Source organism: Microchirus variegatus (assembly GCF_963457635.1).
Source record: "Microchirus variegatus genome assembly, chromosome: 12".
In the NCBI taxonomy this organism is placed as follows: Eukaryota; Metazoa; Chordata; class Actinopteri; order Pleuronectiformes; family Soleidae; genus Microchirus; species Microchirus variegatus.
In genome coordinates, this window is record NC_139813.1 from 19459118 (window position 1) to 19485335 (window position 26218).

The 26218-nt window shown below is 41.5% G+C and overlaps 2 protein-coding genes across 3 annotated transcripts; both read left to right on the forward strand.

The window, feature by feature from the left end:
• Nucleotides 1-9061: 9061 nt before the first annotated feature.
• On the forward strand, nt 9062-11342 carry erh (ERH mRNA splicing and mitosis factor). Its single transcript, XM_083899016.1, has 4 exons — nt 9062-9178; nt 9587-9674; nt 10027-10147; nt 10264-11342. Exons 1-4 carry the CDS (start codon nt 9176-9178, stop codon nt 10364-10366), a joined length of 315 nt encoding a protein of 104 aa, XP_083755142.1. The 5' UTR covers nt 9062-9175; the 3' UTR covers nt 10367-11342.
• A 285-nt stretch (nt 11343-11627) lies between these two features.
• On the forward strand, nt 11628-19828 carry smek1 (SMEK homolog 1, suppressor of mek1 (Dictyostelium)). Of its 2 annotated transcripts, none has more exons than XM_083899148.1 (15): nt 11628-12708; nt 12892-12947; nt 13051-13149; nt 13272-13889; nt 14802-14879; nt 14962-15078; nt 16006-16122; nt 16205-16336; nt 16562-16664; nt 16750-16908; nt 17016-17185; nt 17795-17937; nt 18208-18398; nt 18808-19019; nt 19499-19828. In XM_083899148.1, exons 1-15 carry the CDS (start codon nt 12567-12569, stop codon nt 19622-19624), a joined length of 2463 nt encoding a protein of 820 aa, XP_083755274.1. In that variant the 5' UTR covers nt 11628-12566; the 3' UTR covers nt 19625-19828. The 2 variants fall into 2 exon arrangements, with proteins under 2 accessions (XP_083755274.1, XP_083755275.1); XM_083899149.1 differs by having other exon boundaries at nt 17798-17937.
• The last annotated feature ends 6390 nt before the right edge of the window (nt 19829-26218 follow it).

Sequence of the window (26218 nt, forward strand, 5' to 3'; positions counted from 1 at the left end):
TTCACAAATAAACTCCTTTTTTTAAAACATAAACAGGCCATATTTTTGTTCCAAAAGATGAAATTATGGTACTGTTGTTGATTTAATTTACTTTATGTATACATACATTCAAACAATCTACATTTACAGTATCTACTGACATGTGTTTCCTTATAATCAGAGGGAATTGTCAACATATAATCCCACACAAATCAACAAAATTGCAAATTTGAGACGAGGGCACCCACCCACCCACAGATGACTTCACGAGGACAGGGTTAATCTGTCTGCTCCGACTGCACCAACTAAGGAGGAGGGAAGCAACCACGTAATCTGATGTCCCGCCTGTCTTTCACCTAAGACAGCACTAGTCTGGTGGCTTGAGGTCTTTATGTTAGCTGTCCTAAGTGGATTACGGGACTACACGTCAGTGAAAGGTCACTTAGACACACACACACACACAGGTTTTCGCAGCTATTTTTCTTAGGACACTCTCATTCATATGGACAGCTTAATGCTTAACTATTTAAATATTGGGTCCGGTTCCTCAAAAATGAGGTTCTGCCTCATTAGGAGCAGGATTTGTTCCAGACAAGATCAGTGTTTATGCCAGAAAAGGTCCTAAAGTGGCCCTGTGATGGACTGGCGAGCTGTTCCTGCCTATCGCCTTACATTCTTAGAAATAAGGGTTCCAAAAGGGTCTTTCTACGAGGGCTGAAGTTCTACCTGGAACCATTTGCTTCTGAAAAACTCTTTCCCGAAGAAAGGGGTTTTCAAGGGTTCTTGGTAACACTAATGGTTCCGGTAAGAACCATTTTGATCCAGAGAACCCTTTAAAATCGCTTCCTGAATAAAGGGTTTTAAAGGGGTTCTTAAAGGTTCCACCTGGAGCCCAAAAGGGTTCTCCTATGAGGACAAGCCGAAGAACCTTATATGGTTCTACTTAGCACTTTTAGAGTTTTTGATCCAGAGAACCCTTTAAAACCCCTTTCCTGAATAGAAAAGGTTTTAAAAGGGTTCTTGGTGGAACCCTCCAAAAGGTAAAGCGATAGATAATGGATGGATGGAGGTCTTAAAGAGGAAATAAATACAAGTAGGTGTCCAGGTGGAGGAGATTAGTCACCTCCTGCAAGGGGCTTAATCTCCCCACTAGCTGAAAAAAACATCTCAACCTTTTCTCGACATCTTCTAAATCTGCTCCTTTATGCTTCAACAGTCACTGTCTGTTCATAAATGATTCATCTCTCTTCCAGATATCTGACACACTGACGTTTGACACCTTGGATCAAAGTAGCCGAGAGCTGCTCCAGTTAAAAAAAGGATGGAGAAAGGCCAAAAGTCAGACCTGGAGTCTGAATTCCAGGTCCCAGACAACTCTAAAGTAGAGACTATGGACACGTCGGGGTTTGAGGGCACCGTTGAGTCTCTGCAGCAGCTGATGAAGAGCATGCAGGTGCTGCTGTCCGACGTGGAGCAGCTGCGGAGCAACTGCAGCCACCAGGCCACGGAGCTGATGCGAGCGGCCGTCGACCTGAGGCAGCAGCAGGACGAGCTGAAGGAGAGCTACTCCGAGCTGTCCAGAGAGATGCAGGAGATCATGGAGTCGGTGGACGACCTGTTCACCACCAAGAGCGCCTTCGAAGCCAAGGAGAAGGAAATGCAGAAACTGAACCGGCAGCTCTGAGACACACACACACACACTGTGACTGACTGACTTTTTTGTTTTCCCTTATGGAAGAAAAACAATACTGAAGAGGGGAGTGGTTTTGGACCGGGATGTGTGTTGGGAATGTCTGGAAGGGATGGCTTCATATATGACACGTTATCAAGAGGTTTTCATGGCTTTGAAACAAGGATTTAAAGCCTCAGTGTGGAGGATTTACATTTACAATATTTATTATGTTTTCACTCATTTATTATCACCTGTTTTTGATACTAAGAGTCCTTTATATTACATGGGGGAGCAGGCCGTCTTTCTTCAAACACAGGATCCATCCATCTTCTACTGCTTTATCCTACACATGAAGGTCACGGAGGTCACTGGTGCCAATCCCAGCTGACACCAGATACACCCTGGAGAGATCACATATAGAGACAAAGCATCCACTCTCACTCTGACATCTATGGTTTAATTTAGAGTGTCCAATTTGCCTAATTAATCCCCAAATCTGCATGTTTTTGGACTGTGGGAGGAAACCGGAGAACCCATGGGCAGAACATGCTTGGAACAATGCCCTTTTTCTGACCGAGTCGTGAACCCTGGTGGTGCCCGTCCATAAGGGCGCCCTCTATGGACGGGTAGGAAGATAGGAATCATCTAAAATAATTTATAAAAAGATGGAAAATTGAAATAAACGAGATACACATGGTACAATCCATGACTACACTCTTAGAAATAAAAGTGCTAAGTAAAACCATATAAGGTTCTTCGGGCTTGTCCTCATAGGAGAACCCTCGTTAGTGTTACCAAGAACCCTTTTAAAACGCTTTATTTAGGAAAGGGGTTTTAAAGGGTTCTCTGGATCAAAATGGTTCTTACTGGAACCATTAGTGTTACCAAGAACCCTCAGAAGCAAATGGTTCCAGGTAGAACCTCAGCCCTTGTAGAAGATCATTCAAATGTGGTTTGAAAACGTTTTCTCGCTTGTTTACAGCGAGCGTCGGTCAAGTGACGCATTTCCTGTTTCTCTGGGGCGCACAAATCTACACGATAGTCCTTACACATACAAAAGATAGGATTTGTGTATTGTTTTTTGCCTCTTTTCATTAAAATACAACCCCTCCAACATCTTTTTTTTTACCTCCATCCGGCGGCTGGCGCTAACCAAAAGGTATTCAGTGCTTTGCAAACTGTAACTTCACCCCTAGATGGCACCAAATCCCGCTCACTGGTGCTTTAATGCTATAATGTGTCGCGTTGCTTACGTATTAGATTGTAACGCGCCGCTGTCTTCACTGGAGGTGATGACTCGAGCGTATAGAGTTTCAACCTGTTCTGCGTGCGTGTCAACAAATGATTATAGCGTTTATGTTGTCATCAACCTTTTTTTTTTTTCTTCTCCTCCCTCATGCACACCCACTATAACAAACTCAAACACACTCAAGAACCCACATCATACTTATATTTTCCAGACACTCATGCATTCATTCATAAGACTAAAGTATACGTTTTACAGGAATGTCGCTCTCTCCTCCTCCTCCGACTCCTCGCTGTTACATCTTCCATATTCCTTTTGCCTGTCGTCCAGCCATACTCCACTGTGGTTTCGCTCTAAAATAAGTCTAAATATAACCTTAGGCAGCGTTAGCCTCCCACCAGCACCTCTGCACTGACAGTCTGTATTTAGTGGTTATGAGGCGTGCAGAAGGGACAACAGATGGAGAGCAACGCGAGGAGGAATCGATAAATCTTTCACCGCACAGATCACACTTTATTGGCCTTCTTGCGTAATAACTTTTATGTAAATTTCAGTTGAAAATGAAATCCTGTGTGTGTGTGTGTGTGTGTTCAAAAACATTGTTTTTCTCCTTGGCTGTACCAAATAACACATTGTCGTCTTTGCTTTTCTTCAAATAAACAAGCTGATTCAGCTTTAAAAACAACATTGTTGACATGTTTTTTTTTTTTTTTTATCGTCTAAACAAGAAAAATGTAATTTTAAGGGTGGTTTTTTTTTTTGTGGTTGAAACCTGACACTTGGGCTGTGTGTGAGCAGAGAAAGAGAAAGAGGGGGTGAGAAGAGAGAGAGAGAGAGAGAGAGAGAAAGAAAGAAAGCAGGGTGTCATTGCCTTCCATCACCACTGAGGTGCATGTCCCTCTGCACTGCAGGTCGAGAAAGTCACTACAACGAGGTAAGATAGTGCTTATTCAGCTTTGTTATTATGCATTATCCAACTCTTTATATGTGTATTTTAAATATCATTATTGCATTCAAGCAGTAACGGAGTGATTGCACATATGCTGTACTTTATTTACTCAGTTGTTATTCATATCAGTGGATTTTGGTGAACAATGAACATCCTGCTAGTCCTGGGTCTCCTACAGCTGCTGTCTATATCTACTTTAACTGTAAGTCTTTTCGTATTATATAATTTTTTGCACATACTGTACATAAAGTATATGTATGAAAATAGTTTCGATGGGATGGTTTGTGGCCAAATGTTCCAGCTTCTATTTCAGTGTCTCCAACATACGTGCTCGTGGTTCGTGGTCGAACACGATATCATCATCATATGTGTGTGTGTGAGCACGCTGCGGTTTACTGTGTGTGTGTGTTTTGTTACAGTTATCGTGGACACCTCGCCAATCTCGCGACCGCTGGGGAGATTTCGGAGCCTATGGGCCCTGCAGCCGCACATGTGGCACGGGAGTGGCAAAGAGAACCAGGAAATGTATCACGTCAAGGTAAACACCTATAGAATTATATTACCGATTTTGAAGTTAGAGGATTTGATATTATAATTATCTCCACTTTTTAAAATGTACAAAAACAACATTTGCAGCCTTTTCTCTTTCCTTCCTGCAGAACAGACGGCGGTCATAACTGCATAGGATCCCCCAATTCATTCCAAACCTGCAACACACAGGCAATTACGCTTCTACTAGATCATTTTTGCCTTAATTATAAATGACACCAGCCCACAAACTGCACTCATGTTTCCTAAAAAGCAGTAATTCAAAAATGTTGTGTCTGCAGGAATGTCCAGTCGGGTCCACCGACTTCAGGGAAGAGCAGTGCTCCCACTTTGACAGATTTGACTTTCAGGGCGTTTATTACTCATGGGTGCCTTACTACGGAGGTTTGACCTGTTATTATACAGTTTTTCATTATTATACAATTACACCATGTCAGTATTTAAATGTGCCAAACTCAAAATCATGCATAGATTATAACCTTATTATTGTATTGTCATGTCTGCAACCTCAATGTTAGCGAGCAACCCGTGTGAACTCAACTGTCTCCCAAGAGAAGAGAACTTCTTCTATCGTCACAGCCCTGCAGTGATAGATGGAACACTATGCTATGGCGGGGACCGCACTGATATCTGTGTGGAAGGCGTCTGCAGGGTGAGAACAGATATAATACACAGCTTTTTTAAAGGTGCATTATGTAATAAATCTAAATCAACTGGCCATAAAATCCTCCTAATATGTCACAGAGACTCAGGAATAATGTTCATATAACAAACTGAACTCACCAACAACAACAGTACAGACAAAATGTTTGCCTCAAAATAAATCTTTTGCAGACTGCAAATCATGTTTATGTTTTGAAATCATGTTTTTGGCATGTGGCGCCACCTACCGCCGTCTACCAATCATTGCAGTCAGTAGAGTCTCAGCTGCCGAGCAACCACGGATTGCCAGTTACGTCAGAAAACGAAACCTAAAAGACCTCGGTATTTTGAATTTGAATGTAGTAACCGTTTTTGGCCACATTCTTACATATGGCGGCTTTAAGCTTTTAATTTTTTAATTTACTTGACTTAATCTTTATTCCAGATGCTGACCCATGAAGAATTTATGGGCTTAGATGAAGACATCACTTACGTGCCCTCCACTGCTTCTGTTGCGCCACCTCAGCCAAGAGGGGAGACGCACGCCTACGTCTATGAAACCGGCGTGTTCGGGGAGTGCTCGGCCAACTGCAGCGGAGGCATGCAACGCCGCAGCGTGCAGTGCTGGCTCCGGGATCCGGTGAACCCCCGCGTGGTGGATGAGACTCACTGCATCGACCAGCACCTGCAGAGGCCTCACAGTCAGCAGGCGTGCAACATGCACCCGTGTGCTGCTGAGTACAGCGTCGGAAGCTTCAGTGTGGTTTGTATTATACGGCAGCATTAAAAAGATTTGTAGAATATGAATGTTTTTTTTTTTTTTTAGTTAACAAGATTTTATGTACTCCTTCCCAGTGTTCAGTCACCTGTGGGGAAGGTATGAAGTCGAGGGAGGTGATCTGTATGGGACCAGGACTAGAACATCTGGATGACCTTGCTTGCAGTGGACTGGAACGACCTCCGACGGTCAAGGCGTGCCGAAGACCTGCCTGTCACACGCACATCACCTGGCACGTGACTGACTACGGACTGGTGAGCGAGGACATAACAATGATAACAAACATGACCAGGGGTTTCACAACCTCTGCGTTGTGTTGTGTAAAAGAAGGAGACACAGGAAGGGAAGGTTCAACACAAAAGATGAGGGATGAAAAAGTCATGTACCTTTTCCCTGCTGTGTCACTCAACCACAAAAATGGATAGTGGGGGAAACATACAACAGGAACAAAGTTCCACATGCATTGGGCGGGCCCGCACAGCTGCTGTGCTGCCAGCAGGTGGCGCTATGCCCTTGACTTAGTTTTCATGTGCTGATGAGATCTGATCAAGTCTCTTGTCCCATGTATGACGTTTCAAGCACAGCGGTCAATGTATGGCGAAGTTACACGGCACTTCCTGTTTGGTGGTTAAACAGAGGCTAAATTCAAAATAGCTGACTTCCTGTTTGGTGGCTAAACACAGGCTAAATTCAAAATAGCTCACTTCCTGTTTGTCAATTTTATGTTCTTAGACGACGTGCTCAGAGTCGGTCTCTTGTGTCACGTGTGAAGTTTCGAGCTAATCGGTCAATGTATGTCAAAGTTACAGGCCACTTCCTGTTCTGTGGCGAGCGGTTGGTCGAAATGCACCAAAATTCTGATGTTTGCCGTGGGCACCCAGTTTTGAATTTGCAATACCTTTTGATAACTTTGCATCTTTGATGTGTTTAGTACAAATTCATTTGTTTTTTGTTAATTTAGGTGCAATTATCGTGCTCAGATGAGTTGTTTTCATTTAGGGAACGTGCAAATCTGCAACATAGACTCCAAATTCAAAATGGCTGACTTCCTGTTGAGTTGAGGCCATGGTCTCAATAGACTTTTTTGTTCGTCTTGGGCTGTGACATGTTTCTACCAAGTTTTGTGAAATTTGGTGGAACTTATTTTTGGCTTTGGGGGCGCAATTGAGCCCTTTTGCACCACTTTTACCCTTATTTTATGGGTTATTTTTTCTGATTTCTGTGCCAATTTTCATTCATTTTCACAGATTAGTGCCTCAAAAATTAAGGAGAATTTTTCAATTCCAATTCAGGCCCTAATAATAATTGCTATTGTTATATTTGTGCACCTAAGAATAAGAATTAATTATTATCTCTCTCCTTTGCTGTCTGCAGTGCACTCGGAGCTGCGGTGGTGGCGGTGTGAGGGAGAGGAGGGTGAACTGTTTTGACACAGATTTGAACCCGTACCCCGAGACTGAATGTGGACTCGACAGCAGACCTGTTTCTGTGGAGGAATGCAACACACAAGAGTGCCCCGGAGCCCAGAGTGAGCCCAACTGAACTTGTTTTTGAGTATTATTTACTATTTATCTGTGATTGTGCGTTAATAAATGCAGTTTGTTCTTAGTGGTTCCGAGTGTGCAGGATCCAAGTCCACATGAGAGCATCATAAGAGGATATGTGCCCCATGTTACAGAGGAGCCTTCAGGTATGATGGATTCTATATCATGTATGTGTTTACCCAAGATGTCCTTCGAAGAGTTTGAGGAATGAATGTGCAACCAGTTATTTGAGATGAAACAGATGATATTATCATTAGTTTCTCCTATGGCAATAGACAACCTACACCCACAATATGTTACATAGCTACACCGATCAGCCAGTAAAACAGTCAAAACTACTTATCTATTTCCATGTTGTGATTGATATAATCTGGTTTAAATTGAATTTGCTTTAGGTTCTGGGCCACAGACCAGTGATGCTTTTGACCCCCACCCCCCTGTGAACGTCCCTCACTGTGATCATTCATATTACGGCTGTTGTCCCGACGGCCTGACCGCTGCCACTGGACCAGAGAACGAAGGCTGCCCCCACGATGACTATGACTGTGTTAACACCAGGTAATTCTTCTTCTTCTTCTTGGATCCTGCCCCTGTTACCAACATGTGACCGTAAAAGAATTAAAATCTTCTTTAGGTATGGCTGTTGTTTAGACGGGGTGACTCCAGCACAAGGATTTGGCAGAGCTGGATGTCCAGAGTATCTGACAACTGAGGTAGGAGTCGCACCTTTTACTCATCTTATTTCAGTAAAAATCACAGTAATTTCACTTTTTCTTCTCCTTGCTCAGGGGCACTCACCGCCCCCTGTCACTCCACCCACTGGTGACGTGTGCACACTGCCTCGCGACGAGGGGCCCTGTGATACATGGGTGCCCCGGGTTTACTACGACTCGGCCACTGGGAAATGTACCGATTTCTGGTACGGAAGCTGCCACGGAAACGCCAATAACTTTGCGTCTATGGAAAAGTGCCACATGGAGTGTGGGCATGTGGTGACGGAGCCCCGACTGCCAAGAAGAGGGTCACTCATGGATGCTCTGAGAGCAAGGGCATAATACTGCACACAGTTATACCTCCAGCACATAAGCAGGTTTCTCTTTTTATGACAATTACATTTTTTTTTATGAAGTATTTTAAGTCAAAGACTGTAATGTACCCACATTCATTTAAACATGCAAATCACAAATTTGCATTTTAAATCATTCCATAGTCGCACATTCGAACATATAATCTGATTTTAGTGATATTTTTGTGTGACTTTCATTCTATTCACTTGTGCTTTGCCTCGTGGTTTAAGAGTAAAATAAAACGATGCCAATGTGATTACCAAAGTTAAATCTTACTTATTATGATCAATAAACTTTCAGCCATTGTTAACCTTGATATAAATGTGTGGTTTATTTATTATTTTTTCTTTCACAGCATTTCCAAAATTGCATTGTTTGTTTTTTTTGTTACGATTCAGTAGCCTCCTTCTCTTTCATCCAACAATTTTACTTTTAAAGTACTATAAATGATTTCTTTTAAATTATTTGTTTTACTAAAATAAACTATATAAATATTTTTTTCTATCACTGAAAAAAATATCCATATAGCATAAAAAACACAATAGATTACCAAACTCTTATTTTGAAACCAAACCTTTATTTTGAAAGCAACTCACTTCTACAACCGGAACAAGGTTTGTGTCATTTCCTCTGATCTTTTTTGCCTTAGCAGTAGCTATTTCGCACGGGGAAATCTGAAGCAACAATCAACGGTTTTGTGCAGTTTTTTTGGACCTAAGTAGTAGACACGTTCCGTAGGCAGTATAAACATGGTAAGCGTTTTCTTTTTAACGTTTGATTCGGATAAAACGTCCTGTTTCATTCACATTTAGCGCCTGTTAATTCATTCACAGCTAAGCTAACGAGCTCTGAGGCTAACGCACTTATGCTACTTCTTCATCTGTTGTCGTTTTGTTGTGGCTACAAGGCCCTTATCACGTAATTAAATACTATTTGTTTGTTTTTTATGTGCATATGAGTTAAGCAGATGTGGTATTTTGCGAAACACCAAACACTGCGTTTATATTACAGTGTGATGTATTGCTAAATTACAAGCATACCAGAACCTCCTGGTTGAAAATCCTTTGGACAGAAAACTACTACAGGAAATTGAGTGCATACATCTGTTATTTGATGTTACAAATATAAGGTGTACTTACACTTATTCTTATGTTTTTCAGTCGCACACAATTTTGCTTGTCCAACCCACCAAGAGACCTGAGGGCCGCACATATGCTGACTATGAGTCGGTGAACGAATGCATGGAAGGTGAGTTTACCCAATAAAAATACGTTTTTTGCTAATACATCTCAGGGCTGATCAATCACATTGTGGTGTTATAGGTGAAGGCAAAAAAAACTCCAGTAGATAAACCGTTGAACCTAATGAAGAGACTGGTAAATGTACCTTAATTATTATTATTGTAATTATTTTACAATTCTAATGGTATTATGTCGTTACTGAGCTTCCTCTTTTTATGTTTTGGGGTGTATGTGTGTGTTACTGTGCAAATACCTCTTAGAAACAGATTACAAATACTGGATGGAGATGCTTAAATGAATTTACACTCTCCCTGTTTTCAATGGTGCAAATAGCAATCGCATGTTCTTGTCTTTTCCAGGTGTTTGCAAAATGTATGAAGAGCATCTGAAGAGGATGAATCCAAACAGCCCCTCCATCACCTATGACATAAGCCAGTTGTTTGACTTCATTGATGACTTGGCTGATCTTAGCTGTCTTGTGTAAGTATGATCTGATCAGTGAACCAGTTACTGTATTTCAATGGAAACCTTGTTTACAGCAGGTGTTTTGGTTACATCCTATTAACATATAATTTTCATTTTTTATTTTTAAACAGGTACAGAGCTGACACCCAGACATACCAACCATACAACAAAGACTGGATCAAGGAGAAGATATACGTCCTGCTGCGACGTCAGGCTCAGCAGGCGGCAAAGTAAAGGCATCTGTGACAGGTTGTCCTGCTACACACACCTGGAAGGATTTTACACTGCACTACATTTCCACAGCATCTTTAAGATCTGTGTATATGGACAACATTGTCAGTTTGATAAGGGGTGGGTTTTCGCAGTATACTATTTTGGGAAAAGGTTGTGGTTTCAAACTCGGTAAAGTAAGACATTTGGGCTTTATATTAAAATGGAGTTGGCAGGATACTGATGTTTGTTCATCAAGAGGATAGAGATGATAGTTGTAACTAGGAGTGGGCGATCTGAGAAATCACATCATGACTAATCTGGAACAGTTCCATGAGAATTGTATGACATTTACACTTGGTCGAACCATATTATCACAGATCCATGTCAACAAACTGACAGATTGACTGTCTATCATATGTCTATATCAAAAAAGACTTTTCCATGTGGGTATCCAAAACCTTTCAAATGTAACCTGACGGCATAACAGAACAGGAGCTGGGGTTAAAGGACTGGACATTTTGTCATATATATACTATTCAAATAGATCAGAAAACTTTGTTGGATAAAAAAACGTTATAACAAATAAAAATACACAATAAAAACTGAGCCTGGATGTTCTTAACAGTACATTTCAAAATTGAGAAGAAAGACTAAAGGTTGTGTTTGTGTGTCATGGTATGGTTTTGGGAGGATCGCCCACTACTAACAGCAAGGGTTAATTTATTAATGGAGAGAGAGAGAGAGATCCCCGTTTGGAGAAGAGCTCCACAGCCTAGATAATGCGTTTCCATTGTCAAATTCTAGTAGTATGCTTTTTATTCAGATGCCATTTTAGTTATGTGACATTTTATACTCTTTTTGTTACCATAGCTTGCAATCGAAATGTAAAATGCTGATACTGTATTTAGTTTTGCATTTAGTTTTGCATCGCATCTAATTTCAACAATCCCTGTTGTAGTTTTATTTGATTTGAACAAAATAAACCATTGTTTTCTGACTGGTATTCATTCTTGTGTATACACAATTTGGTGCAAGTACTATTACACTTAGTCTTAAAAGTGCTAGTCGGCAAAATATGTATGTACCTATGTGTGGATGCTGCGTGGTAAGTTTAAATTTATATGTACAGACTGGTGCTGGATCAACAAGACAAACAATGCCCGGTCCTATTTTCATGTTACTGTCTCTTTAAATCTGGCGGGCTGCCCTGTTGTTGCTGTGCTGGAAACCCCGTACTGACTGCGAAGGGACCCAAGATGGCTGAATACTCACGGGGGGACCAGTTAGCAATTATCTGAGCAAGACGTCGCAAATGAATGGCACATAGCCTTATGATGTAAAGTGTTACCTTCAGATAATTACGCGACTACGTTTAATGAGTTTGCATAATTTTGGGGATGCATGAATACCAGTATGGAGAGAGTGGTCTCTCCGCGGCCCCGAGCCAGAACATGGCGGAACACTTGGGGCAGAAATAGCGGCTAACGCTAACTAGCTGGCGTATTATTCCGACACAATTGAAAACAGTTGCCAGCGGTTAACACGGTGTTTTTGGGTCGCGGGTGTGAAGTGGTCTTATCGGTGCTTAGCTATGGTCGTCTTGCTTTAGGTGGTTGTTTTGAACGTTGATTATGTGGGGCTGAAGTAGTTAGCGTACTTGCTAACTAGTTTACTCGATAGGTCTGCTAGCTAGCGTATCTAGCTAACATTGCCCTCAAGCGTACAGACTGTACTAATAGATGGGCAGGGTGTTTTGATAGTCAGTGGTCGTAATAGCTTTGCGTATTCTTCAACCCCGTCATTCAGTTTTCTTTTGGGAGTTGAAAGTGAATGTCAGTCATTTGTACGGATAATTAACACCGTAGCAAACATCATTGCCCTCTGTACTGTAAATTGACTGCTAGCTTGCTAAAATGGTCTGAAACCTGATTTTGTGTGTTGCGTTGCCTGTAACGCCGAAGCGTAACTTGTGAGACAGCTCGTCAAAAATAGTCATATACTGTAGCTGAGCCGATCGTAGACTTATCGTCTACACACAACCAGGTGTATCACTTGTAAGGTGCCTCATATATAAGTGTAAACCTGGTTGATCCTGACTCATGTAAAATCATTACCGTATTACAGAATTGAACAGGTGTTACAAAAAGTGAACTGAAGTTGTGGCGTCACCAAGTGAGACAGACATCCCTTAATAGCTAAGAACGTACCACTACCTGTCAGGATGACGGACACTCGCCGACGAGTCAAAGTCTATACCCTCAATGAGGAGAGACAGTGGGATGATCGTGGAACCGGCCACGTCTCCTCGGCTTATGTGGAGCGAGTGAAAGGCACATCTCTACTAGTGCGAGCAGAGAGCGATGGTAAGTTAATAACCAATAAGTACACTGCTCACTGCTGTAGTAGTGATGACCACCGGCTATATTTAATCATTATATGTCACCAATTCAACTGGAACCATTGATAGAACTCTTAATTGTATGCAGGTAATGTAGCATCTGATAAAAGTCCTATTGACAACACAGACCACCCCTGTAATCTGACAGGTTCCCTACTGCTGGAATCAAAAATCAATCCAAACACTGCATATCAGAAACAACAGGTATGTGGTTTGCGTGTGGTGCACGATGTGATTTATACAGATTGTGTATTTCCTTTCTCTGTGTAGTGATTGTAGCGTTTGGCTTTATTTTTCTCTCAATAAGGACACATTGATAGTATGGTCAGAGGCAGAAAATTATGATTTGGCACTCAGTTTCCAAGAGAAGGCTGGCTGTGACGAAATCTGGGAGAAAATATGCCAGGTAAGTGTGCTTCTCTTTGTGTGGGTGTTTGTTTGTCTCGTCTAGCTCCTCATGCATTCAGTATTAAATGTGCTTTGATTTGTTACATCCCATCTAACTTGTGTGATTGTTTCATTGTGAAGGTGCAGGGGAAAGACCCATCAGTGGACATCACACAGGATGTCGTCGATGAGTCAGAGGAGGAGCGCTTTGATGACATGTCATCACCGGGTCTGGAGTTGCCACCATGTGAACTGAACCGCTTAGAGGACCTGGCTGAGCTGGTGGCGTCCTCACTCCCGTCTCCACTGCGACGTGAGAAACTGGCACTCGCTGTGGAGAACGAGGGCTACATTCGCAAGCTCCTGGAACTATTCCGTGTCTGTGAGGATTTAGAGAACCGAGAGGGACTGCACCACCTGTATGAAATCATCAAAGGCATCTTCCTGCTCAATCGCACTGCTCTCTTTGAGGTTATGTTCTCTGAGGAGTGCATCATGGACGTCATTGGTTGTCTGGAGTTTGACCCAGCACTCCCACAGCCGCGGCGACATCGGGAGTTTCTCACAAAGACGGCCCGCTTTAAGGAGGTGATCCCCATCTCGGATCCTGAACTGCGTCAGAAAATACACCAGACATATCGGGTGCAGTATATTCAGGACATGGTGCTGCCCACTCCCTCTGTTTTCGAGGAAAACATGCTGTCCACCCTGCACTCCTTCATCTTCTTCAACAAGGTGGAGATTGTGGGCATGCTACAGGTGAGATAGGCAGACACTTTAAGTATTGCCTGTGTAAGGTTATTGGTCAATTTTTTCACAAATGTGTGTATGTATCACATTTTTACTTAAACATTTAAGTCTCTCTGACAATCGTGTCATAATATCAGAATGCACCAACAAGATAAAACAGTGTTCATGCAGTGAGAACTGGCAATTACAGTAATTGTAGGATTGTACAGGGGTTATATTTTTACATTTTGTGCTTATCCATTTCAGTTTGTGTGGCAGTCTTTTATGGTCATGTGACCTTTGTGTTTTTGTACTGTGTCAACTCAGCAGTGTTTATGTATGGCAGTCTCCATAGAGACGTAGAAGTGTTGTGTAAATCAGTAATGCTGTGGTAGAGGAAAACTGAAACTGGCTCGCTGTTGACTCTCGTACAGTGTTAAATGTGAGGTGGAACATCACAGACAGTCTTTTTCTTCTTCACTTGCCACAAAGCAGTAGTTTTATAAGCCAGTATTAACAAACCACTCATTTAAAATAACACTTCATATACTGGATCACAGATATAACTGAATGCAACTGGGTTTTCAGTGTACAGTTTCTAATATAACATGTATGTTTTTTTTATGTACAGCAATTTTTCTCAATGGAATATACACCAGTTTAAATGGCAGTAAATAAATGTAATTGTTTTTATTTCTGCTAATGAATGTATACAGCTGTTAATAATGACAGATTATGCCACATTACAACTGCTTATAAATCAGTAATTTTATAAATATGGTGGGTGTATTTTTTCCCCTGTGTAAGTTCTACAAGTACTTTGCTTAAGGTCACAGTTGGCTGTTGGATGCTGGTCATTTTCTTTTTATAACATCTTGAATTGTTGGCCCCCCCTTTGTGATACTTATTCCATCTTGTCTCCTCCACTACTTTTGATACCAGGACGATGAGAAGTTCCTAACAGACCTCTTTGCACAGCTAACAGATGAGGCTACTGATGACGACAAAAGACACGAGCTGGTACGCTAGATCTGATTTATTCACTAATTCACAGTTTTTTCCTCCTCATTCTCTTGGATTCATGATTGTCTCTGTCTTGCAGGTGAATTTCCTAAAGGAATTCTGTGCATTTTCACAAACGTTACAACCTCAAAACAGAGACGCCTTCTTCAAGACATTGTCAAACATGGGCATTCTACCTGCACTAGAAGTCATACTGGTGAGTGCAGCAACATCAGCAAAAACATTTTTTCTTTTGGGGAGTGGGTGGGCTGCCATTGTAAACAGGAAGTTATTTTGGGTGTATGCTTTATTTGATTCCCATGAGCTGCTTTTTGTCACAGTAAGTGGAGTCAGTGGAATCTAACTGTTGAATAACATTGTATGCCATGTGGTAAGACAGGTCTATGATTCATATTTGTTTGTGTACAGCTGTTAATTTAGAGATCAACATCTAAAAAGTTTGCTTCTCGTATAAGAAAATGTTATGACTTTCGATATTTCAACTTCTCGTTTGAACCATGACACAGGATTTTTTCCTCTGTCATACTTGTGCTGCAATATGAAAAGACAGACACTGTTTTTTCTATGCAAGGTTACACCCTGCATTCAGCATGCATCTGCTGGTTTAGGGTTGTATTATAACCAAATTATTCCAGGTCTTGGCAGAGCTGGTGCTTAATCATACATTTGTTGTTGTTGTTTTTTAACAGAGAATGCTTTTTAGTCAGCTCTTGGCAACATCTTGCTTCATATTTGTCATCTCTCATTTGGATGTAAATCCAATCAGAATAGCAACTCAATTAACCAAGATGTCAGAATTCAGCACCGTGCTTCATTCGTGGATTTTACTGATCACAGAGTGGGCAGATTCACATGCTGAACATAGCATTTGACTTGAGTTATAATTAAGTAAATTGGCTGCGGTGCCTTTAACCTTTTGTGGTTTGACATTTTCAATCTCTGATTTGCATGTTACCATACTCTACTTTCACACCTACACTATGTTCCAGAGAAGAAAGTACTTCTAGTGAAGAAAGCTAGCTGTTGAAAATAAAAACAATAGTGAAAGGAAGTGTTTGTTTTTAAGAATTTATTCAGGAAAATCACAATTCACTGACATATATAATATATGTTTGCAAAACAGGGAATGGATGACGTTCAGGTGCGTGGGGCGGCCACGGATATCTTCTCATATCTGGTGGAGTACAACCCTTCCATGGTACGAGAGTTTGTCATGCAGGAGTCTCAGCAAAACGATGATGTAAGTGTATATAAATGTCCTTGATATTAACACATGAGAACATGAGGTGGTCTGTCGCTAACTAATTTGTTGTCCCTACCAGGACATCCTCCTGATCAACCTGATCATCGAACACATGATCTGTGATACAGACCCAGAACTAGGTGGGGCGGTGCAGCTGATGGGCCTGCTACGGACTCTGGTGGACCCAGAGAACATGCTGGCCACAGCAAATGTGAGTGTGTTGACTGATCCTGTGTACATCAGTTTATACCGCCAATGATTTAACTGTAAATGAGAGCCAAGTGCTCACTTTTATGGCCTCTGTTCATTATCAGAGTTAGCACCACTTTCAGCAATGTCCCCAATCTTGCACCTTGTTTTCAGGTGTTTGGAACTGTTTATTGCCTTGCTTATCAAAGTCATTTTCTGACAAACGTTTTCTATCTTTTCCCCCCAGAAAACAGAAAAGACAGAGTTTCTAAGCTTTTTCTATAAGCACTGTATGCATGTCCTCTCAGCTCCACTATTGGCCAACACCACAGAGGAAAAGCCGAGCAAAGGTATTGAATATCTGCAAGGCATCTGGACGTGTGCAAGTGTTTATTTTGTATTTCTGAGTTACTACATTTCGTCATCTTTCTTTAGATGATTTCCAAACATCCCAGTTGCTGGCCTTGATCTTGGAGCTGCTGACGTTTTGCGTTGAGCACCACACGTATCACATCAAGAACTACATCATCAACAAGGACATTCTCAGGAGGGTTCTGGTGCTCACAGCCTCTCAGCACGCATTCCTGGCCCTATGTGAGTCACACATGACCAGAATTAGATCCCGCTGTTGATCTTTATTCGCCACTGTACAGACTTTGGAGCTTAATAAACTGTATATTTGTATGTGTGTATATGTCCAGGCGCTCTGCGTTTCATGCGAAGGATCATCGGTCTGAAGGATGAATTCTACAATCGCTACATCATGAGAAACTTTCTATTCGAGCCTGTCATCAAGGCTTTCCTCAACAACGGATCGCGCTACAATCTCATGAACTCGGCCATCATTGAGATGTTTGAGTATGTCCGTGTGGTGAGTGTTGTTTGCTGCTTTTTTCATTTCAACACTTTCACACTGTTAAATTACTGCTGTTTTTCATGTTGACATTTTCTGCAGCTAAACAACAAACTGCAAATAGACCTGTGCTGCCTGTTTACACTGGCATTTGTATATACCATGTGCATGCGGATGGTTATACAGATTTTCCGATGTGTGCATAAATGGTGATTATGTCTGATCCTAAGCTAAAATGCTCTTGTATTATCATGAATGCAGACTTCAAGAGGGGATTTCTTTCAACTGCTAGAACGTGTTTTTCAGTTTTCGCAGCGATTTGTCATACTAATAACATCTCAAATGTATCAACTGAACAAATTATAAATGTGAATCAGTCAGGAAATGTTTTTGTTTATTTACTTGATGCATTTGTGGAAATGTAATATTATTACTAACTTGACTGGTGTGTTCTCCTCTCTCTCTTTTTTCTCCTTTCTCTCATTTCCACCTTTCTTCATTCCTCTTCTGCCCTAAAAATCTCAACTTCCCCTCTTATTTTCCCTCACTTTTATACTTCCCCCCTCATGTTCCCCTCTCTGTCGTGTCTCTACACTCCTCTCTCTCTCCCCCTCCCATTGCTCCCAGGAGGATGTGAAGTCTCTCACAGCTCATATAGTTGAAAACTACTGGAAGGCTCTGGAAGATGTGGATTATGTCCAGACATTTAAAGGCCTTAAACTGCGGTATGAACAGCAGCGGGAGAGACAGGACAACCCTAAACTGGATAGGTAAGAAACCCAAGTCTGACTGCTATTACTGCGATTACACTGTCACTGAAGATTTATTGAGTGACACAGTCCTTTCATCTAAGGGCGTCTCCCACTAAATGACAGTAGCAAAATAAAATTGGCATCTCATTTACATTAGTTGTGTCACTATAATGATTAAACAATTGGAGCTAGGTTTATCTGTTGGTGTATGATTATTTTAAACAGTAAATTCAGTTTACAAGCATCTATGTGTATTTTAAGCACTAAGCTTTGTGTCATTCGCTGCAGCATGCGTTCCATCCTGAGGAACCATCGCTTCCGCCGCGACGCCCGAACTCTGGAGGACGAGGAGGAGATGTGGTTCAACACGGATGAGGATGACCTTGAGGACGGCGAGGCAGTGGTTCCTCCCTCTGACAAGATGAAGACCGAGGAAGACCTCATGGAACCTATTAGCAAATTCATGGAGAGGAAAAAATGTACGTGTGCAACGTTTTCTTTTCCTTTTAAGAACAATATCAGTAAAATGACCGTTCTAATTACTATTTTATACACCTGAACTTGCACTGTTGCATGTTTGCATTGTGATTTAATGATGAAAAGATGATAAAAAGTCAGTTAAGATGACAAAGTTTGGAGCTGGAGTCGAAACCTGATACTAAATCAGTTTCATTGTATTCCCTTAAAACAGCCAATATCGGACTGATAACATTTTACACAAGCATGAATTAAAAACTCTAGTATTGCATGGCTGTATCTAAACAGGAAATGCAGGTTACGCTGTCTGAAAACGTTGGTCGTGTAAGCAGAGCTGGGTGTTTTTCTTGAAATGCATTCACAATGGGAAAAAAATTAACATTTGTCATCTTACCTTTTGTCCAACTGCAGTGAAAGACTCGGATGACAAAGAGATATTAGGGAAGTCCAGTTTGTCAGGCAGACAGAACCCCAGCTTCAAGCTCTCCTTTTCCGGCTCCACAAAAACCAGCCTGTCCAGCCCTCCGTCATCTGCCTCGTTGAACCCAGGCTCTCCGGGATCACCAGGCTCTCCAGGCTCGGGGGCGCGGAGCTCACCCTCCACCACGACTGTAACCACAAAGGTACGTGTGACGTCTGTAAATGACTCGCTCTTACAGTGTTGTGATGGTGTTGAGAAGATGGTTAAAAAAAGATTTTTGCACACTTAAACTGTCAATTTTCACACTCCTACAATCTGTGTATTCAAGAGGAATCATTACTGCCATTGCACTGCACTGATTTAATACATGTGAGCTTTACTTAAGGGTTAGTGAAGGTGTGAAGAAAAAATGCAGATGCTATAGAACGAGGTGCTTTAAGAGAAAAAAACAAAAATCCTCAAAATGAATGACAGTTTAGTAGATGTGTCAGAATTATTTATGGTGCAGTGAGAATTGACATCAAAGATAATCTTTAAAACATCACACGGCTGCTGTGGAACGTTACTAAAATGTCTTCCACGCCTTTGCTAGCTGCAGATGATCTCTAATAGATGGGTTACAGTATTAAACCAGGTAAATAACACTACCTTTTGACTTAATATGCATCTTTTCTTCTTCAGGGCGGTTTAGTGGGACTGGTGGATTATCCTGACGACGACGATGAGGAGGAAGAGGAGGAGGAGGAGGACGGGGATAGTAAAGAGGAACCTTTGCCACCCTCCAAGAAGTCCAAACTGAGCTCCTAAACGAAGCATCACTGTCTCAGCTTGCGCGCCGCTCCGAGAGTATCCGCGCATAGACTTCACACAAGAACGATCAAACTTGTAAACAAATAGAATGAATGAACGCCACCCACTCGCCGTCAGCGGGCGGCCCAAAGAGGTGCAGACTGTGAATGGATTCAAAGCCTCCTCTGAATAGCCCACGGACTCGTTCATACAAGTGCCAATCAGGAGACCAGGAGTGAAAAAACGTCTGGAAAGTGGAGCAGATGTGTAAATGTTTGGGGGGGAGGGAGGGAGGGAGGGAGGGATGGTTGCACTTGGAAGATCTTCAGCAGACCTGGATAGTATGAGACAGGTTGGAGTTGGATGATTTTGCAACTTGGAGGAAAAGACCACATACAGAAACACATACAAGCAGACTGAAATCCCAGAGAGCTTGCAGGCCTGGACCATAACCCACTGCCCCCCGCCCCCTCACTCAGGGAAGGACATCACAGCGGCCCAGATGGGTCGGCCAATTCAGACCCAGAACCACAACCTGCACCCAGCCCCCCCTCCCCCCTTAGAATCCTTTACTTCTTTTCTCCTCTGCTCTTTCTCACTCCCTTTGTCCATTGCTTTCTGTCCCTCTTTTTACGTTAGTGTATAGGACCAGACGGGAGGCAGCATGTGGCAAAGAGCTGTCCTTGTTGTCGTTTGATGATGTCATCAGTGTCGTCGTTCCACACCTGACGTTCTTTCTCTCACGAGAAAAAAAGCCAGCAGTTTCTTCATTATTTCCTCTTTTGTTCTTTCTTCTTCCTTTATTTGTCTCAGTCTTTCTCCTGTTTTTGTAAATGACAAACAAAAAAGACCTGCCTTTAAATGTTCAGGACGTTTTTTCTGTCACACTTGAACTGGTTTTTAAAGACCTCAGTAGGTGAGCTAGTTTTACCCTTTTTGCCCTTTGAAACTGCAGATTTTTTGGAGAATTTGTAATCCCGTCTTGATTAAAGATTGAGTGGAATTCTAGATGTGATGAATTTTGTCATATCTTCTCTTTCTTTCTTTTTTTCTTTCTTCTTTTACATGAGTGTACACTTAGTTGTTCAGAATATTTGGGACCATTAAAATGATCTTTGCTGTAAGGTGTCCTACTACCCTTTGTCCTAATAACTCCAAGTGTTTCTTTGCTGCATCAGATCAGTTTGGGGGTTTACTCTGCAACACAAAAAGTAAAAAACGGGACGACCTTTGAATTGGATGTCAAGCCCTGTACAGTAAACTTAACGAATTTTCTAGGATCAACTACTTTTGTGAACTCATGCATATTTGTATGACGTTGAATATACAGTCAAAGGCGTTCCAGCTTTCCATTGGATAAACCTCTTTTTACTCTTGGGTTCACACCTATGTCATATGATATATTATTTAAATTACTGACCTTGCTTGTGTAGGCATCTGTTGATATCTGCACATTCCACCAGGTGGCACCATTAGTCTATAGAACAGCTTCTGAGGAGGATCGCTTTTCCTCATGGGTCATACAATCTTTGTACAATTAACCTTGAGAATTTTTGTCTTACAGTGAAGCTAAAAAAAACACTGAATCTTGTCTGCTTTGTTGCAGTTTTTATAGTATCATTATTTGGCAATTCATTTTATTTGGCTATAGCAGAGGCCAAAAGGTATATTTTTATCAGTGGGTAGTTGGTAGGACCCTCTTGATTTGGCACTTTGTTGGACATAAAATGTTAAAATTAGTCACGTAGTTTGCCAAATCCTAAGGAAAATGCCATATCTTAGGTCAGTATTGACATATTCTTCTCTTCCTGTGGACACACTTTTGACCAAGTGACACTGTTCTTTTCTATTCACTGTATAAAAAAAGCTCCAGTATCATATCTCAACCTCAGCACCTCAGTAAATATTGTCTCTTTTCTTTTTGCAAAGTGGGAAAACAACTTATGATAAATGTCAACACCACCCGGCTCATGTGGTCACCTCAGTGGGAGTTTGAGTACAACTCAAAAACAAACAGGCACCAAGGCCACCGAGGAGTCGCTGTGTTGTCCCTCCAAGTGCATTGTGGTCTTCAAACATTGTTTATTAATTAAAGCCCAGCAGAAGAGGATCACTCAGCGTGCGACGAGAGCCGTCACACAATGCCTATTAAGGCTCCCATTCACGTGAAAGCCATCTCCAGACAACAGCGGCCTTTCAAGAGGAGCCCTCCCTGCCAGCCTCTGCTTGCTCCTCAGCAGGAGTGTGGCAGAGTGTGTGTCTGTGTGTGTGATCTTCCTCATTGCCACTGGAGAGGCCAGTCTGCTGCCGGTGCCAGACGCTGCTGTTCCACCAGAATGTCGGCTCCACTCCCGGTGCCAAGACGCTCACCCGGCTCTGCCCGCCTGTACGTCTGCCAGGATGAAGAGTCTCCGTCGTAGACACTTCTGTCCGGCTTCCCGTGGGGCCATGAAAAGCCTCTTTGACAGCTCTCTTGATCTCCATGAGCCTGCCAGATATCTATCTATCTATCTATCTATCTATCTATCTATCTATCTATCTATCTATCTATCTATCTATCTATCTATCTATCTATCTATCTATCTATCTATCTATCTATCTATCTATCTATCTATCTATCTATCTATCTATCTATCTATCTATCTATCTATCTATCTATCTCATCCTCATTTAAAGTGGTGTGGAGAATCTATCTAACGTTGTGTCTACTGACATCATGGCGACCTATAGGGGGCAGTAAACACCACGTAAGCGCATTGATCTGCGGCCAATCAATGGCCAGTTAGTGCACATCGACTCGGGCCTGTTGGTTTGTTGTTTTAGTCCTCTGTAAATAATTCACAAATTAAGTTTATCAACTTTTCTTTTCCTACTACATGTACGTGGTTTAGTCTATCGCGGATCAGAGTAAATAAGACAAAACATTCATTTGTTTTCTTAATCCCAAATAATCCCGGTGACCGAACCCGGATATGAAACAGGAAATGGGGTACGCATGCGGTTTATATTTCGGGAAGGATCTCAACCGAGGTTGTCAAAACACACGCACAAGCGACCCGTTCATGCCCCCCCTCCGTCTCACAGGACAATCACCCGTGTTTCCCCGACACAAAGTGCCCTCTGTGTCCGCTGAAGCCCCCTCCACCTCTCCCCCCGCTTTAATGGAGGTGATTGGCTGTGCACACCACGTCCACCGCCGCCGCCGCCGCCGCCTCTGCTGCGTGTGTGTGGTTAATCACCGTGGACGCGAACACTGGAGCTCAGCGTCCTTCCTCTCCCCCGGGGAGGGATGGAGAAGGAGCGGGCGTCAGGCCGACAGAGACCCCCGGGGGCCGCTGCGACGCCCCGGGTCAGCAGCAGCAGCAGCAGCAGCAGAATCTGTCTGCAGCGAAATGAAAGAGTGGAGAAAAGTCGTCATCCGTCAACATCTGCTTTACATTAGCACAGAGGTGAGATACAGTCACGAACAGAAGTCCGACATAGTTTTCATGAGCCCTCCTTTTATGTGGCTCCCCTGGTTTGATGGCTGACAGGCGAATTAAGTCAAAAGGTTAACCTGTGGCCTCTTAACTGACGTCCTAATATCAAATATATCCTCAATCTGTGTATGGAAAAGAGCAACGTTCTATACATCAACATAAATCTGGCCCAACCACAAATAAACCTTTTATAGTTTTATTGTATGACGTGTTTGTTTGTGTTGTTTTATGGCATTTTATTGTACGTTTTGTTGTTTGTTCTTAGGGCGAGATTAGGTCACACATTTGATTTATTTGTTGTTATTTATCTCTGGTGTACAGCACTTTGTTTCAGCGGTTGTTGTTTTTGAAAGTGCTTTATAAATAAAGCTGGATTGGATTGGAACACTTCTATTTATTGGTTTTAAAGTCACAATATGCCAGATGCGTGCGACGCATGAATCAAACTAAACAACGCCGGGGTGTAAATCAGTTAAAACGACTTTAAAATCCTGAAAACTTGCATTAATCTCCCAACATTTAGCACAAAAATGTCTAACATCGCAATATTTAACAGAGGAGTCTGATGTATTTAGCAAAAACACTGCCAAAAGATATTGTTACTCTCGTTTTAAGGATTTTAAATGTAGTTGCTAGAAATATAAATAAAGTAAAGTATAGATATGTGAATGTTGTACTTAAATACAGTAACAAAGCATAGATTGATAGATAGATATCTTACTAGCTATCTATCTAGCTAAGCTCTCACTAGCTATCTACTCGCCAGCTATCTTGTTACGCTATTTTACTAGATAGATAGTTAGCTATATCGTCCTAGCTAGCTATCTACTTAAGCTATCTTACTAGATAGATAGATAGACAGATATCTTACTACCTAGCTAGCTAGCTATGCTCTCACTAGCTATCTACTAGCTAGCTATCTCATTAAGCTATTTTACTAGATAAATAGCTAGTTATATCTTCCTAGCTAGCTATCTTGTTAAGCTATCTTACTAGATAGATAGATAATGCCGTGTTTCCATCATACTACAGTTCAGTTTGGTACAGTATGGTAAGGTGTAGAACGGTAAAGACCGTAAAACAATACTTTTACTTGGTAAGCGTAGTCGTACCGGTGCATCGACAACTCGGTTTGTGGCTCTCAACAAGACGTCAAGATTATTGATGAGAATAGACAATCAGCTGACTGTTGTGGGTCTAGCTCCACCTGTACTATACCGTACCATTACTCTAGTACCCCAAGGGAAGGGCACTGAAAAATGGAATGCACGGGGCCAGTTATTTTGGGACTATTCCTTATGGAAATGCAAAAAAAAAAAACCTACTGAACCATTCCAGTTGGTGGAAATATACGTCATAAGGTGGCATTTGCACTGCTTCAAAACACAAAACATATGCTCCGGCTGGACCTTGTCTTTACGTGCATAAGGCGTGCATCATTTTAAGGCTACAAAATACAGCAATTATACCCTTCTACAAACTCACTTCTGGGTAGTGCTGCTAATGAACATTCCTGCATATTAAGTGTCACAGGGAGAAGTGTGTTTCTTGCTGTCTTTTCATTTTCCCAATTCTCACTCTGCACCCTGAACCTCTGAAGTCTTTATATCCAGACATGAACTCTCGGGACACTTGGGTTTGGACATGTTCCATTCAGTCTGGGTCCAGGAAAAGTTATGTGTTGTCCTTTTTGGGAAAAACTCCATTGGCTCTTGACTCTTTGAATTAAAATCACTGCTAGAAGAGTCCTGCTGCACAATAAGCTGATTAACATGTTATTCCTCTTGCAGCAACTTTGATATTTGGTTGTTTTCCATGCCAAGAATCTCCTTGGATCCTTTGCTCTAATGAAAACAAGTCTGTCGCAGTCGTTCACGTGACCCCCCCCCCCCATCCCTTCACTCAGTACGTTATAGCTATTAGTTGTAGACGCAAATGATTTTTCTGTCTAACGTCGTTCCATGTGTGTTCATGAGGATAAATCAATATCATTTTGTGTAGCATAAATGTGTTTTTTATCTTCATTATCTCTTTAAACAAACTGACATATGCCTTTTTTTTTTGACTCTGCTCGTAACTTTCATTCATCAGAGTCGAATACAGACTGTTTTGTCAGTGTGTGTGTGCCGTAAATACAGCAGCTAACTGTTAAATGTTAAGTGTGCTGGTATTGTTAGCTTAATGCTATCTTAAGTTGGCTAAAACAATTGCTATCTATCTATCTATCTATCTATCTATCTATCTATCTATCTATCTATCTATCTATCTATCTATCTATCTATCTATCTATCTATCTAGTAAGATAGCTCAACTAGATAACTAGCTAGTAGATAGCTAGCAAGACCTTAGCTAGATAGCTAGCTAGTAAGATATCTATCTATCTATCTATCTATCTATCTATCTATCTATCTATCTATCTATCTATCTATCTATCTATCTATCTATCTATCTATCTATCTATCTATCTATCTATCTATCTAGTAAGATGGCTAGCAAGAGCTTAGCTAGATAGCTAGCTAGTAAGATATCAATCTATCTATCTAGTAAGATAGCTTAACTAGATAGCTAGCTAGTAAGATATCTATCTATGCTTTGTTACTGTACTTAAGTACAACATTCACATAGCTATACTACTTTATTTATATTTCTTGCAACTACATTTAAAATCCTTAAAACAAGAATAAAAATATCTTTTGGCAGTGTGTTTTTGCTAAATACATCAGACTCCTCTGTTAAATATTAATTAATTAATATTTTAGACATTTCCGTGCTAAATGTTGGGAGATTAATGCAAGTTTTCAGGATTGTTTTAGCTAAAACAATTGCTATATATCACTCTATCTATTAGCTTAAAGATAGGTTAAATTGGCTAAAACAATTGCTATCTATCTATCTAGTCTTAGTTGTAGACGCAAATGATTTCTCTGTCTAACGTCGTTCCATGTGTGTTCATGAGGATAAATCCATATCATTTTGTGTAGCATAAATGTGTTTTTTATCTTCATTATCTCTTTAAACAAACCGACATATGCCTTTTTTTTGGCTGTGCTCGCAACTTTCATTCATCAGAGTCGGATACAGACTGTTTTGTCAGTGTGTGTGTGTGCCGTAAATACAGCAGCTAACCCATGCT